Here is a 16,188-nt window from a genome sequence, read left to right on the forward strand (position 1 = left end):
TTTACTCCAGCAGCTTTCTACAAGTTGGACTGGAAGCAAGGAGATGGAAATATTCTCATCTTCTTATTCTTTTTTCTAAATATTCATTTAAAGCGGATGTAGAGGAGTTAGAGGTAAAAAGCTGCGCCGAAGCCCGGTCCGTAAACAATCATCAAGGAGCCGCCAGACAGACGACGCTGAGAGTGACCTGCGTGTTTAAGAATATGAAAGGTGGATTTGTGTTCTCAGTGGTGACTCAGACGGACTCTGATGAGTGATTACTGCAGCACTTTGGGGAAAAAAAACACACACAAACCAAACCTGTTGTTGCTTCACACGGCTCTCCCTGGTCTCTCGCCGCCGCCACCGCTGCTTCTTCTTCTTCTTCACAGGATATTGTTTAGGATGCAGCGCCACAATACAGCGGTTTGTTGTTAAAAGCTGCACTTATGTTTTTTCCCTATACGGAGAAAATAACCCACAACAGAAGTGCTGCTTAATTATACATTTAACAGGAGCGTGGTGTGTGTGCAGCCCTCAGGTCTGTGCTGGAAACGGCGTGATACGGGAGGCGCATATAAAACATGGGAAGCCGTTACGCGCTGCAGCATGTGGGGACTGGATGATGAGTCTTCAGGGTGCTGAAAACATGCAGGGACGCCGCGGACGAGGTGGAACGGCCAAACTCAGGCATCACAGACAAAGAATTTTATTCTTTTCAATCTTTATTAAGATATAAAGCAAGCACATTGATATCAGAAACGTGTGCACTAATAAGTCAGCTCTCAATAACAAAAAGGGGAATCCACGGCAAAGGAGATTGATATCACTCTGGATTGAAATCCAAACCTAACGCCACCTGGGGAACGGCCCGGCCCGGCCCGCCCGTCCTGCTGCGGCTCACAGATGTTCCATCTCAGAGCCTCGCAACACATTAATCCAACCTGGAGGTTTGATGGAGGTAAAAAATCTAATAAAAGCATGCATCGCAAAGCTCTACATCTGGAGGGTTGCTTCTAAGGATTGTACATGACGTAAAGTCTCGATTAGTGTACGGGCTTAAAGACGAGGAACACAAGCAACGAAAGCCCGACGTCAGCCGGCCGCTGTCTCGGGCCGTCGGGAGGGAGCGTATTGATCCCCGGGCTTGGAGACATTGGGAAAGTGGAGGTGTTTGGTCTCTTTGACAGTTAATGAAGCTTGCCGGCTTTGGACAGGACTCATGCACGCTCCGCTCGCTCTCCGGCCCGCCGGGCTCTGACGCGGCGACGGCGAGCCGCGGGGGCTCAGCCACAGAGCCTGGGCCGGCCGCGTGCTCAACAGGAATCCGCCACCTTTGGTTCGTCAACAGGAAAAAGAAAGCCACTCGAGATGGATAAATCATAAGAAGAGTACAAATCAAGAGTCACACGGACACACGCTAAAAATGTTTAGTTTACGGCGGCGTGAGGGAATAAAAAATGGAGGCACGTGGAGAACAGTCTCAGCCCAGCACGTCCACACTGACTACACGTAGAATAAGGCAGCTGAGAAATTTGCATAGCTGATATTTGCAGTAGAAAAGGTATCCGGCCACGATCAAACATTACAGTGGAAAACCCCCGGAGATGAAGCCGCGGCTGCAACTAAGAAAATCAAAAGCAACCTGGAATTAGTTCTCTCATCTAATGAAGCCACGCCCGCCTCATACACATGGAGGAAAAGTGAGAAATATACACATTAAAAAAAAAAACAAAAACAGACTTTGTCCAGTTGATTTCCCTCTAACAGCGCCTACCAGAGCAGACGGTGAACGACAGGAGTCCGTGTGAGCGTGTGCAACAGAAACGGATTAGAACGGGTCAAACGGACAAGCCGTCAATGGAAAGATAGAAGAAATATGTTAAAACCTTTATTCTCTGACAGCTGGATCTATATATAAACTGATAATCTGAGCGGCGCGGCTCTCTAGATGTTATCCATGGCCCTGAACTCGCTCAGGGCCTGCACGGGGTTGACGTGCTTCTTGTGGGACGACCTCTTGACCCTGTTGGTCTGGCCGTCGTCCTGCTTCTCCCTCTTCACCAGGGGCTTCTTCTCGGGGGCTTTCATCCTCCAGGAGATGGCCGGCATGTTGAGCGACTCCATGTTCTTGCTCTTCTGGTACTTGGTGGACGCCACGTAGGACGCCTTGACGGTGGACACCACCGTGTTCATCAGGTTCTTGGCGGCCTGGATGAGGGACATGGCGCTGTCCAGCTGGACGCACAGAGGAGACAGGAGGCGGCGGGTTAGTGGAGGGAAAAACCCTCTGCTTCTCATCTTTAATCAGCTCCATTTTTGTATTTTTTTAAATTAAATATCTCGAGTAAATGTTTTTGCAGCCCTCTGATATTTTCCAGTTTTTCTCTGAGGGAAGAAAACTATGACCGGAGTGTTTATTCTGGAGTTTTAACAACCGCCGCCTTGTCTGGCACGCAAACATATGTGACGAATTTTAGAATGCGTAAAAAGGTCACATTAATTTCGTCGCCCACGCCGCAGGAGCCCCAGAGACACCGCTGACACTTGAGTGGAAGTGTTGGGCGCATTTCTCATTTCAGCCACACAGGGAGAAGAGGGAATTCGTTATTTTCCTCACACCGTCACACAGCATTAGAATGAATTTCACCGGTCAGTAAGTGGTTAATTAAAGCTTAAAGGGGGGGGGGGCCTGTAAACACTGGCGGTTTGATCACAGCAGGAAAAAAAAAAAGGTACGGAAACATTCTGGTAACGCCAGTTGTTTCTCGCACAGAGAAAGTCATTAATTCTCTTATCTGTTTACTTGATTCAAAATATAAGCTGCAAATTGTAGTTTGGGGAATAAATCATTAATTAATCGCGACCAACCACCGATGTCATTAAGTCTTAGTATTTTTAATTTATCTCAGTAACAGTAGAGGGTGAAAGTTTTGGTCTTTAGAAAGAACCCAGTGAGTAACATTGATGTTTATGTCTCCATGTGGGAATAAAGAGCATCATCCTGATCGGTGTGAAGCCTCCGTGGCGGACGGCTGCGGCTGAACTCACCCCGGACACGACCAGCTCTCCCCCCAGGTTCTGAACTTCGGCCTTGACCTTGCTGCAGATGTTGAGCTGGTGGCAGTACAGGGCGATGCGCTGCAGGTAGGCCAGCAGGTCCTGCTTGCAGGTGGAGTCCGGGCACTGAAAACAACACGCCTCCATTAGGAATTGAACTGCTCACTTTCGGTGGTGAAATTCAGCTCAGAAACACACTCGGTTAACCACGGCGCTGCGTCAGAAGAAAGAGGAAGCCAGCGTCCCTCCAGACGGGGCTGGAGGATGAAACTCCGCTCTGCTTTGGGCCCCATAAAAACGGAACGCTCCAGAGATCGGTCCATCCGAGGGCAGGTCTGAAGTGTGCCTCTAATTAGATTTTCACAGCAGTTGAATAAACAAATGACCTTTCTGCTGAAGCAGCAGAAACAAACCGCATCTAAAGGAACAATCCCTCTGCTGATTGTCGGGCCAAATGCTACAAATCCCAACTCAAAATAAAAGCCCTTGTTTTAAAGTACATGCGCACGCTGTGTGGGGAATATTATCTTTTTATTCCTGCGCTTCAAAAGAAACAATCAAAAATCCTGCTGTTGAGGTGAATCTGTGACTCTGAACCCTCGTTCACACGACAACATCTCCAGAGGAGACACATTATTTTAGAGAGGTTTCGGATTTATATGGCAACATTCAGAAAACCATGTTGGTTCCCATGGAAACGGCAGAAACACTGAAAGCGAAACGTAGGAAAGTTGTGTTTTCGGTGGAAACGGGACACGGAATGTAATGAAAGTGTTGCGTTTTCACTGGAAAACGTTTGATGAACGGGGCCTGAAACTGCCTGTAGGCTTGAATGTGACGTCTGTGACTGAGCGTGGCTTGTCCACGGTGAGCCGGCGTTCAGCTGGGATCCGATCCCGCAACCTGAAGTTAAAGTCAGTCAAGACGACTGACGATAAATCGCTCCACAGTTCCAGGTTCAGAGCAACATCAATTATTTTATGTATTTAAAAGTAATATGACAGATATAAACATTAAGTGTCAACATCAGTGCCCGGATGCAAAAACAAACAAAAAAAAATGCTGATATTGTTGTGTCTCATGCACACGTCTGCTTACTGGCTTGGGCAGGTTTATGAATCTAATGGTACCTGCTTGCAGGTGGGACAGAAAATTGTTTGTCACTTGCCGGCACAACTCAATCCGAGCGAGTGTGTGTGTGTGTGTGCTCACTCCTCGGGAGGCAGAGATCCCCCACTCTATCAGGATCAGATCGTAGCAGTGTGACAGGTAAGGTAGACACCCACATGAGAGACGTGCTCAGAGCCAAAATGACAAACACACGCCCACCACCTGTTAGATTGCCAACTCATCTTCACGAGGTTAAGCATGATCAAGTCGCGCTGAATGCAAATTCAATTCGGAGGCAAACACTGCTGTCAATCAAGCGGTGGCGGTAATAATCCTGCGAGGAGTCTATCCGGGAACAAAATGCCTGATTGAAAGTGTGCGCAGCGAGCACACGAGAAGCAACGTCTCCATCTGTCGCTGATCTGCGTTCGGAGGAAGTTGTGGAATCCTCCGTCCGACGCGTTCGAGCAACGACCTCCAGTGTGAAGGTGTGAATTAACCGCCCGGGGTCAGACGGGCTTACAGACAGGCTTCAGTAAATACAATTAACTGTCACAGAGAGCAGGCCACGGATAAAAAAAAAGCCTTAAGACGTGTGGCCAAACAGTTTAGGCCTCATAGAGTCAATACCAAGCTGAAAAAGCCTCTTAGTTTTGTTTCCAACGAGGCAGAAACAATATTGTCAAAAGTCTGCGAGCAACATGAAACAGTATACTGGAGCCACGAGAAATCCATCAACTTCAAGAAAGCCAATAAATTATCATAAAGCCCACTTGAAAGTGGCACGATGTGAAGAGCGCCACAAAAACGCATCTCATTTAGCATTGGCAATCTTTTCGAATTATTTCATCTCATCGTAATTAGACTCGGGCTGCACCTTGGAAAAACCATTTCCACCCGCTTTTCCTGGTTTGCTCAACAAGCCCCTTGCCAGCATTGTAATTAGGCCACAGTACTCTTCTTAGCTGCTCATCAAATGAAGGCTGTAAACACTCTGGTGGGGCTCTGAGGCTTTACGTCAAATCATTGCACTGACCTATGGAACAAATTGTATGTCAGCAACGATCAGCGGACTGGCTCGATGACAAATAATCAGCGGCTGGCAGCCTTTCACATCACCTCCCAAACTAATTCTGTCATAAAGGCGAGGGCCGCCGCTCGCACCAACAGGGAGATCAAGAGAAAATGCGGGCTTAAATACAGACTTGGAGAATCTGCAGGTGCTTGGCAGAGAGGAGGAGGAGTCCTCTGGCAGCTGTTGATTACGAGCGCAGGGAAAAGGTGAGAGGAAGGTAATAGCAGCCAATCTTTTAATTGATGGAATCTCTGCAGGACGGTGCTGGAGGGGTCAGCGCTATGAAAAAACAAAAAGATTCAAAGTCTCTAGATACAAGAAAGAGACAATCAGCTGGGCTCTTAATTGTGTATTACTACATTAGCGCATAAATCAAAAATGGAGAGTGACCAAAAAAACAACCTTGATTTGGTTCCTTCCGCCAAGGGAGGAAAGGAAACATCAGCGGGACGCCAGTGATTTTTGGACACTTCAAACAGATGAGGACTTCTGATGCATCTAATCCTGCTGAGTGCATCAGTATCCATCGTGGGAGTGCAGAGAGCTCCAGCGGATACGGTGGACTGTTTCCCAGACATACAGCCACACATGCATGGCATGCATTTAAACAGCAGCCCAGCTGGCACAGCCCAACACTCATACACACTACTCATCTGAGTAATGGATTCAGGGAAACAAAAACACAAACATTCACCGACAGGAAATAACAAAAATGTCACACAAAAAAAAGGAAGGACATCGTTTCTGCGGACGTCCCTTGAAAATTATTTAATCTCAAATGTCTTCCTCATCACCACTATTCATTTCTGATGGCCAGAAAGGCGGGTTAAATAGAGAAGAATGAGATGTAAAGGATTGACAATCTATTAAGGGAAGGTATGCAGGAGGAGAGGAGGGGAGAGAGCTGGAGGGGATGATCATCATACAGGAGACGACTAATGCATGGCTGTTAGAGCGGACCGAGCGGGGGAGGGAGGGAGGTTAAAAAGGAGGGGAAAGAACCAGAGAAAAATAAGTAGGAGAAAAAGACAAGGATGAAGAAGAGCGCCGGCGGGGGAGGGGAGGGGAGGGGAGGGGAGGGGAGGGGGGGGGCAACGTGGAGGAGTAAATAAGGGGGAGAAATCCAACTGGGGAAAAGGAACGCAGACAAGAGGATCCAACTGTAGTTGGGAGGGATGTGTAAGTCAGAGAGAGAGAGGATGAGTGTGTGTATGTGTGTGTGTTTATGTGTGTGTGTGCGCACGCACAGATGCACACATGCAATCGCAAAAGACCTGGGATGAGGCTGAATGCAGCAGCCATGCTAATGAAGGCTTGGGGAAGTATTCAGACGGCTGAGAGCAGGGCACTGTGAAAGCATCACTTGTGCTCATGCTCGGCTCAGCTGCTGGCTTCACTCGGCACTCAGGAAACTCTGCGAGGCGGTGCCGACCGTGACACGTGAATACAGAAGTCGCGCGGGGGGGGGGGGGGGGGGGGGGGGGGGGGACGCAGGAACACCTTGGATTGTTTTAGTAATGCAAATAAGGAGCCCGTGTGTGATTAGACACAGGCGGCAGCCTCAACGTGAGCGCCGTTTCAGGGGCCAAGCACAGACAAATGCCTCCGCAGACGGCGCGCTCTCTCTCTCTCTCTGCTACAGGAGGATTTCCTCAATCACACGCATTAAAAGGCAAGTCAGATTCCACCCAGGGACCTTTGAGGTGTCCAGCACTTACAGCTATGAATAAATAACAGTAAAAATAGACATGTCTGAGGTGTTTTTTCTGTCTGGCCCGTGTCTCATTGTATCGGCTGTGCAAACTCCACAACTCAGCAGTCAAGTCGAAAATCTAACCTCACTATTTAAACAATTCATTTCCATTTCACAAGACAAAGTCTGCTCTAGCGTGAAAAAGCCTTGGTGGCCTCAAATGTTAAAACACATCACTGCCTTTTTCTTTTTTTTTCCTCTGTGTGTGTGTCTTGTCTGAGTGCTGCTGTATAACCTCCTTCGAACTGGGTTCATATCGCTTCTTTGCTTTTATTGCAGGCTGTGTGGTCTGTGACGGACCAGGACCGCTAACCTTGCTTGGTCAGCTACTATTCAGAGAGCGAAAGTAGGAAGAGGCGCGCTGGAGACTTCATCACGCAAACTCTGGCTATCTTTTCCAGGCAACTAATAGAAAAGGTGAGTCACCATCTTTCAGAGGCGCGCAGCACAAGCAGAAATGTCAACGATTGTTGTTCAGCTGTTCCTGCCCCTGTATTGTTTGCTTTTAAGAACCTTTTTAGGAAAATAAAGGTGAAACAAAAGGTAAAGTCAACTCAAAGTGCAAAGATCACTGTTGCAATTTGCTAATTCAATCTCCTCAGTAAGAACGCTGTACATGACTTTTAGTAGACTGCATATTTATGAGGATTTCACTTGGTAAGTGAATGGAAAGCTCTTCCTTTATTTGCATTTCCTAACATTTAAGCTGTTGCTCTACAGAGGCTTTCGTAGCACAGAAAAAAAAAAAAAAAAACTAAAGAAATCTCTTTTCCTGCAAAAGAATTCCACAGAGCACCAGCAGCAGGGACAAAAAAAAAAAAAAAAAAAAAAGAAAAGAAAGAAAAACGAGGCATTAAGAATGACAGTGCGAGATGTTGGACTAAACTAGTTCACTGTGCTTTTGTGCTGAGGAACAATCAAGGACAGGAAGGATGACCGGGATGGTCGAGTCGCGTCACTGCAAATGCCATGCAGTTCCACTGAATTCCATTACAGGGAGCCGGGACGGAGGCAGAGCCGCCCGGCGCTGACCTTTCAGGATGCATCACCCACAGGAAATGGCAATTTCCAATATTTACTGACAGGGCAGCATTCTAATGTGTCACTGTCTGCAACCTGTTGGGAGGAGCCGCCGGGCTCGGGACCTGAGGAGTGTTTTATGATGTTTGCTTTTCATTCACTTTCTGTCATGAGAGAATTTGCACAACTTTGCCCGCAGATGCAAGTAAGGTGGTTTTGAGTGTTTTCATTCACTGTATTTAGTTTAATACCTGCTTGCTCCCTGCAGCCATGCAAAACATAGCAACAACCTAAATGCCATTCATACTGTAGTAATGATCTCTTATTCTAATAAATATATTCATCAGTCCTATAGATTTAGACAAGGAACTACAATGAGAGCCACAGGAAGAAAATAAAATGGAAAAAGAACCGATAAGCTCTGGTTCCAAGCCATAAATCTGCTCATTTCATGGCATGTTGACAGCACGATTTGTTCTCCTGCCATAGTTAAGAAACAAGCTTTAACAAACAAAAAACTTTCATCCAGGTGAGTCTGTCTTTGTCGGTCGGTGAATGGATTCTTGAGGCTTAAAGGGAAGAAAAGAAATCCGACACCGCAGACCAGCAAGCAAGCTTCCCCGAGCAGCTTTGTGCCTGTGACTTATACAGCCGTACACAAAGGTTCGGCCACCCCTGGGCAAAATGCTATTCTGTTGATTTTTGAAGTGAAAATAAGTAAATCCAAGCCCTGCGGCAATGAGACGTATGAAAAGTTGTTTCACCGTCACACTTCGCTTTAGAACGGACAACATGCGTCACTTTACCAACTTTTTCCTCACAAGTGTAAAACACCAACCAGAAGTGAGGATTGGGGAAAAGTAGTGGGGATTTGTGGGTAATTAATTACGCTTACTGTGAGAAAAGAGCTTGGCGACGACCAGCAACTGTTATCCACCGTGACACCTGAAAGCTGCTGGAGAGGTTGAAAGAACGGGGGCGTGTAACAATGGACTGAACACTGAAGCCCCTAAACCTCATGATCAACCTATTTTTGGTTAACGGCTGACACAGGAGCCGGGGCCATGGCGGCTGAAAGAAAAGGCTGAATATTCACAGAAATTAGAAAAACAGATCGGCAAACCGACTTTAAACGGCACTGAGGAATGTGAGCTTTATGCTCTCAGAAATGTAATAAGAGTTTTATTGCAGAGGGAAACCTTGAAGAGGTATGCTGGTGATTACTGTATGGAACCTGATTAGCAGCTCCTACGGCCAAGAAAAACCGCAATGTCTTTATTTCCCACTGTGTTAAGCAGATTCCACTTAAGTTGAAGGCTAAAAATAAATCTGCGACAGAGCACCTTTTAGCCACCACCTTCCGTTTCATGCTAAGGGATGATAGCCAGATCTGCTCACTGTATCTGCTAAAAAGATGCTCCATCCTTGGATGAGGCCAATTCAATCACACGGGCACTTGGGAGCGTTAATATGACATTGAAGCAGACGGAGCGTTTGGGTATGACAGGAGAAAATCACGCTGGGAGCAAGCCAAAAAAGAAGAAAAAAAAAAAGTGCGAAAAGGGGAGAAAAAAAACTGTCAAGGTAACCACGGGAATCCATTAAATTGCCCTTATAAAATTTTTTACGTTCGTGCTGCACCTGTCACTCAGGCATTTCATGGCTGTACTTGTAAGCAAAATGGATCTCTAATGCGGCGGAAGACAGAAAGTACAACAAGCGATATCAAAACTGTGACACTTTATATCAGCAATTTCAAGATGCGTTTAAAATCTCTGTAAATAAGTCTGGGTGGATCCGATCAGTGCGGGACGGCTGGCATGTGAACATGTTAACCTACTGTACCTTCGCTTTAACAAACTGCTCTCTTAACATATGTGAAAAGCAGCCCTCTGGCCTAAACTGTGCAGTTGTGTAAATGTTGCGTCACAGTGTACAGACAGCCTCCCACTCCGCTCCATTGTTACGCGGTGATTGAATAAACTACACACAGCGTCAACAGTTTCTTTAGATTTCTTTGGCTTGGAAGCTGTGGGGGGGGGGGGGTCAAACCTGAGGCCTTGTGTGCATTATATGGCACATATTAAAAGGTACTTCAAAAGGAAATTTTCCTCAGATGAGATACAACTGTAACTAACAAAATGAATATAAATCTCAGCATGTTCTGCTGAAACAAAGGAAGACAGATAGACTCGGCAGATTGGCCTAACAAATTGTTTCATTTTACCTTTGAGTTGCTGTCAACAGGTAAGGAGTCCTCAGCTTTGTAGAAAATCAACTCGGTGCTGAGCCGCTCTGGTTTTGCAACCTTAAAATTCAGGCTCACCTCAGAGTGGTTTCAGGACCAACAAAAAGATCATTAAAAATATTGATTAATGGGGCTAAATGGCTTTTAAAACAATCGATCGAGAGTTGATAAGAGTCAACTACCATGACTTTGGTCGAGCTGAACTGTCGTTTTCTGTGGGCTGACCCTTGAACTGCTGAGCCGAGAATTTGTGGGCTCCCTGGGTAATTTTACTTCTCTGCTGCAGTAGGTAATTTACAAGCCTGTCTGCTGTAAAGCGTCTGGGGCCAGAGCCGGGATTAGACTGTGACCAGCAACAGAGTCCGCGGATCATCATAAATCTTCACTGATTGAATGCAAATTGGAAAACTACACTATGTATGTCAGTATACATCATGAGAATAAAGCTCGCACAACAAACACACACGCAAACGCGCAAGCGCATGCCCATTCCCTAAATATGCAAGCCTTATTTTATGTGCACGTGTTTGTGTGTCTACATGCAGGCGTTCATGTGGTGAGGAGGCAAACGCCAGGATATTTATGGCCTACATAGTGGCTAACACATTTGCATTATAAATCTCAATTACATAGCATTATTTGTTTACCACCTCACTCGGATGGAATTCTCATAAGGTGCCCTGCAGCGGAAGGTCATAAATTTTTAATAAACTGCAGTGCAGACCTTTTGTACAGCAATGACCTAAATCCTGCAGCTCATCTCTGCAATACACTAATTTCTTAAAACTTTTATGGGGAGTCTATTACTCACATTTATCAGATTTTGAGAAGTTCACAAATAAACCACGTCTCCCTGCATGTAAGCACAGTATCAAACCGACGGACACGATCTGATATAGTCTTCTATGCTACAGAAATATGTAGGGTGAGATGCTGCGCTGTCAGTCTGGGACCATCTGCCGATGTGCTGTATATGAGGAGCAAAGCCTCACAGGCCTCGCAGGCCAGAGGCACAGAGCACAAGTGATTAATATGCCTAGGTTAATGAGCAGTCCCAGCAATGCCTTGCCTCCTCTGACGCTGACAGCGTGTGTGTGCGTCCTCGTGGTGATTCACTTCAGCACTGCTGCTGGAGAACGCAGACCATCTCGACGTGCCGTGGCGCGGCGCGGCTCTGGCGAGGCCCGTGGCATCTCCCGCTTTGTTAGAGATATGGCCCTAAATATAAACTGGCTGCGTAAATACGGTTTTTTAAAAAACACCGCCACCTGGCAATTATGCCGCTAATTAAAAGGCGAAGCACTCTTAATGGATTCATTTCTCAGGAGGGATCTGCCTCTCTCCACACAAATGCACTGGCCCTTCTCTCTCCCCCTCTCCTATCGCTCCATCACTCTCCAGCCCCTCTGCCCTGCGCCCATCGCTGGGAGCCCGGGCTCGTGTGTTATAGGCGAGTGTCGCCTGGTCGGCCAGTGTTTTGGTCCCTGCTGAGAGAGAAAGGCTAAGAGGGACAGCTGGATGGGTTCACCGGCTGAAGGGGTCCTCACTCTTGGCAACGGCTCTCGTTTCAACGGCCAAAGCTCTTCATTTATTCATACTTTGAGAGCTTCAAACCCCAAAATCCTCGGCTCATGTGTACAAACACACAAAAGAGATAAAGACACCGGTACCTACGAGCATGCAACACATCCATACACATGTGCCTGTGGAGAGGCACGCCCATCAACATTCACACTCGTTTCCCCTACACACAGTTGTACACACACACACACACACACACACAGTTGCACACCTGCACAGTTGCCCATCTGTTTTCTTTGGGGGATAACACTGTTTTCATTAAAGTGAATAAGCATCTTCAAAAGCATCAGTGATGCATAGAAGAGTCGCTCTCCAGAGCAGCTTATTCCCTATTCAGATGATTCAAATGCAATTAGGTCAGTACAGGTAAAACTGATACTTTCTAATAGACGTCAGTATGCAAGACATAAAAAAACTAAGGGCACATTAAATAAAATCAGACGTACGGGGCTGCAGGAGGCCAGCAGCTCATTACGTGTGACTACAGGGGAGTGAACTCTGCAGAAAGCTAAACGCACACCTTTCCAGCACAGGATTGGAAAACAAAAAACAGCAGCTTATACAGAAAATCAGAGCATATTAATACACACCTTCCCATTTATTCTAAAAGGAATTATCCATCGTGAGTTATCCGAGGGATTTTGACTCATAACAGTTAATGTGATTACGTCTTGTGTGAGGAAAGGTAAACGCACTTGACTTAGCACATTTGATTCAGTTGTGTTTAATCTCAAATTCACTCTACGAGTGTTTACAGGCTTTATTATCACCTGCGCATTCTGCTTTTCTTCAGTTTATATGTATGAGATTAAAAGAAAGACTGACAAAGTGAAGCAGTGTCACAAAAGCGAAATCTAAAGTCTGTGAGTATCTTCCAGCTGAAGTGTGTATCCTTGGCTCCAATAAAAGTCACAGCTGGTACACAGAGTCATGTCTTTCCACAAGAAGGCCTCAATCTGACAAGCACGCCTTGTAGCAAACATCACAACTTAAGTCTTCCATGATTTAACAACAAAATGTATACATACTGCAGACACCGACGCCATAAGTCTCTGCCTAAGAGATGGCACATGAATAAGTTGGGGGATAAATCATGCACAGTGCCTCCCTGAGGAGCGGTACAGTGCAAGTATTTAAGTGAAATATGAGGCCATGGATAATTGAATGCGTGTTTCCTGATGTCAAGGTCCACAGTCTCTGCGGTAAGGAGGGGATGTAGAGAGATGATGGAACTGGGAGTTGGGGAGTGGGAGATGGAAGAGCGAATGGATTTGATCATGAAAGAAATCGGGGAAGACCGGTGAGGGCTGTTTCATGAGAAACTCAAGTCAGGCCCTTTGGTAACACCTGAAGAGCTGCTCTGTGTGTGTCGACTTCATGGATTTGCTCCTGAATGTGTAAAAAATGGATGAAACGAAACGCATGGGCGCAAAAATGAAGGATGACCGTGAAGATTTTTTTTTTTTTTTTTTTAATCACCTAAAAGAAAAGTTTCCCTCCGACTTCTGTCTTTAAATCTTACACACAGTGCTGTTGATAAGAAAAGGCAAATGGGAGCCGTGTCAAAGAACAATCAGAGTGAAAACTTTGCTTTTTTTCCTCTCTCTCTGTGCGAGTACTGCAGGATGACGTGCCAGTACAGAACCGACTGGCATTTGGGTAATGAAAAACTTGCCAAAACACCACCAACATAGAGCAACTTGTGAACCACAGTCAAAATATTCATGAATTAATAAATAGCAGCGATTTTTTTTCAAATGACAGTAATGAAATCCACTCCTATTGGTTTATGTACATTCTCGAGAAAGCGGCACTGCTTCGGTGATGTATGCGCGTGCATCGGTCCGCACTCAGTCAGGTCGCATTTGGAAGGCGTACACTACAGCTATACGTTGTAAAAGCAACAATAGTTAACAGTAAAAATGATGAATGGCACGCATTCTACATGCTGCACTGCTTACTTTCTCATAGCTCACATCTTCCCCACACATAAAAAAGTATGGTTGCCGATTTCATAACCTCCTGAAGAATTATTTTCCCTCCTATTTGTGCTTACGGCTCGTTTCTATTTCATCGGGCACTGACAATGTCACTGTGCTACAATGCTACAATACTAATTATGTAATGGAGTGTGGGTAGCAGAAAGGCGTAGTCTATACCAAACCCATGGGAGAGGAGGGTTCATTATGACTTACATTGTCAGCAATGGTGCGACCCAGCTTGTCCATCCTTGATCCGGCCTCGGCGATCTTCTTGGCAGCGCTGATGACATCCGACGTGTTTTTCAGTGGCCCTTTCCCCCTGAGGAGAGATTGAGGTAAAGATCAGCCGCCGTTTTTCATGTGCTCCCGATTCATTCGACATGCAGGAGCAGCATCGCAGTCATGGAGCGGCTGTTTGTTTTGTGGTCATGAGAAAGCCACATACATAACAATGAACTCGAAACATGTTGTAAAGCACTGAATGCAAAGGGAGAGGGGTTATTTAAGTTTGTCTTTAGGTCTGTTGGAAGGTTGAGGCCCGCAGCATCATCTACACAAACGTCCACCTGCTCTTCAGTTTCATGACCATTTGAAACAAATGTGATGAAGAAAGCTCAAGAAGAGACGGAGATTAAAGCCCAATTCAATTTAAAGACTTTGGTCATTGTCCAAAGCGCGCCCATCTATCCTTGACCTGACCGGAGTCCAGCGAGTCCTGCTTCAACAGGGGTCAGTCCAGCCCTGACCTGACCCACTGTAAAGCTCGTCGGCTTTTCACCATTTTTCTGCTCCCCCAAGGGACTCTGGGACACAGTTGGCAAGAGGCACAAATTGGATTCAAAGCTGCTCTCTCCAGGCTAAAAAATGAGCCATCCAACCCAGAACAGATGGAATTTTGTGTTCTGTTCTCTCGCTTCCTCTTCCCGCCCCTCCCATCGCAAAACCCTTCCCGTCTCTTGCTCTCACTCTGCTGCTCTGATGTAAACCAAACAAGAGTCTTTGTGGAAGAGGGCATGCATCAGAGCACACACTAGAAGTTCTGTGAGGACAATGCGAGCCCTGAAGACAGAGCTGCAGGCACTGAGATCACTTCTGGAAAAACAGTATTTTATTCAAAACAATGAAAATACTGCGGCATCTTCCTACTTGTCCCCATGTCCGACCCGAAAAAACAAATCCTCAGTTTCGGGTTCAAAAAAAGGATTTTCTTGAGCTCTGCATGTCTGGCCAAAAAACTTGGAGAATTACAGAGGCAACAGAGTAAAGTAAACACACAAGAACTCCAGACGAGAGGACATTCATGTAGGATTTCTCGTACTGGGTGGAAACATGAAGAGCAGGCAGAGCGCTTCATGTCTGATGACAGCTGCCGGCCTCCAGATGTGCGTGAGCCAAGCCCCCTGCAACGCAGAACTGTGACAGGTGGCTCCCAAATATGTTGCATGTTTCTGAGCCGCACATGCTTTATTCATGAGAGCTGCCATGCAGCCGTAAGTGATGCAGGAGTCTACAAGAATATCTCATGCTCTCTGCAGGTTTGTCAGGACAGGGGTCCGGATCAATTGCCTCATACAGCATTGACCTTGGCATTGCTTTGTGCCAGCTCAAGGTTGAGGGGGCAATAATTTGAATTAGCCTGCCTCTGACCTTCTGCGCGCGACCCCTGCATGCAGGAGTGAAGGCATAATGCGAACATATATATTTTTGCCTGATAAATGTCCATGCGTGCTTCACGACAGATACTTGGATGCTCTCAGACATTGGGCTGCACTCTAATAAGAAAAGTTACAGCGCTCAATTGGATCCTTTAAGCACCGGCTGTCAGGACAATTGCCGATGATGCCACGAGTGCTCTTAACACTGTATCTAAGGAACTCTCTACCAAAATGCAAGCAGATCTGGTGGCTAGCATTACATCTATACACAGCCAATGAATGCAGAAACTGAATGGGGAATGAGAGAGGTACCGAAACGCTCGGTAGCAAGTGACTCATTCGGCTTTCAATAAAATTCACATCAAGCTATGGCACAGAGGTCAAGGTATATTGACTAATAAATTCCGTTTTCTAATTTAGCTTTGCTTATAGTGAGAGATGAAGTAACATCATAGAAAATACCGAGATATAACGCAGTTATATAAAGAGCTACATCTGAGGCTCAGTTGCAGCCTTCAACTATCCGTGTTGTAGTTGAGTGAAATCCACCCATATTGGTTCTTCTGCTTCTCCAGCACTGTTGCTTTTGATTGGAAACATCTAATAAAGATCCGCTTATCGAAATCCCGACTTTCATCCAAAAACTAATTAATGTAATGAAGTGTGAAAATAGAGTATTAGTGCTACACCTGTAACTGTGTGAAAGAGAAGAAACGTTTTCTAAA

At 46.1% G+C, this 16,188-nt stretch overlaps 1 protein-coding gene across 1 annotated transcript in view; it reads right to left on the reverse strand.

Annotated features, from left to right (window-relative positions):
• Window positions 1-686: 686 nt before the first annotated feature.
• The window catches only part of ctnna1 (catenin (cadherin-associated protein), alpha 1), a 78,703-nt gene continuing 63,201 nt past the window's right edge, over window positions 687-16,188 (reverse strand). Inside the window, exons 16-18 of the mRNA XM_030101205.1 lie at window positions 14,022-14,127; window positions 3,031-3,165; window positions 687-2,217 (exon numbers count right to left, since the gene is read on the reverse strand). Of these exons, the coding sequence (XP_029957065.1) occupies window positions 1,927-2,217; window positions 3,031-3,165; window positions 14,022-14,127 (532 nt within the window). The 3' untranslated portion in view covers window positions 687-1,926. The remainder of the gene's footprint in view (window positions 2,218-3,030; window positions 3,166-14,021; window positions 14,128-16,188) is intronic.

This window comes from Salarias fasciatus, chromosome 2 (genome assembly GCF_902148845.1).
Source record: "Salarias fasciatus chromosome 2, fSalaFa1.1, whole genome shotgun sequence".
Lineage (NCBI taxonomy): Eukaryota > Metazoa > Chordata > Actinopteri > Blenniiformes > Blenniidae > Salarias > Salarias fasciatus.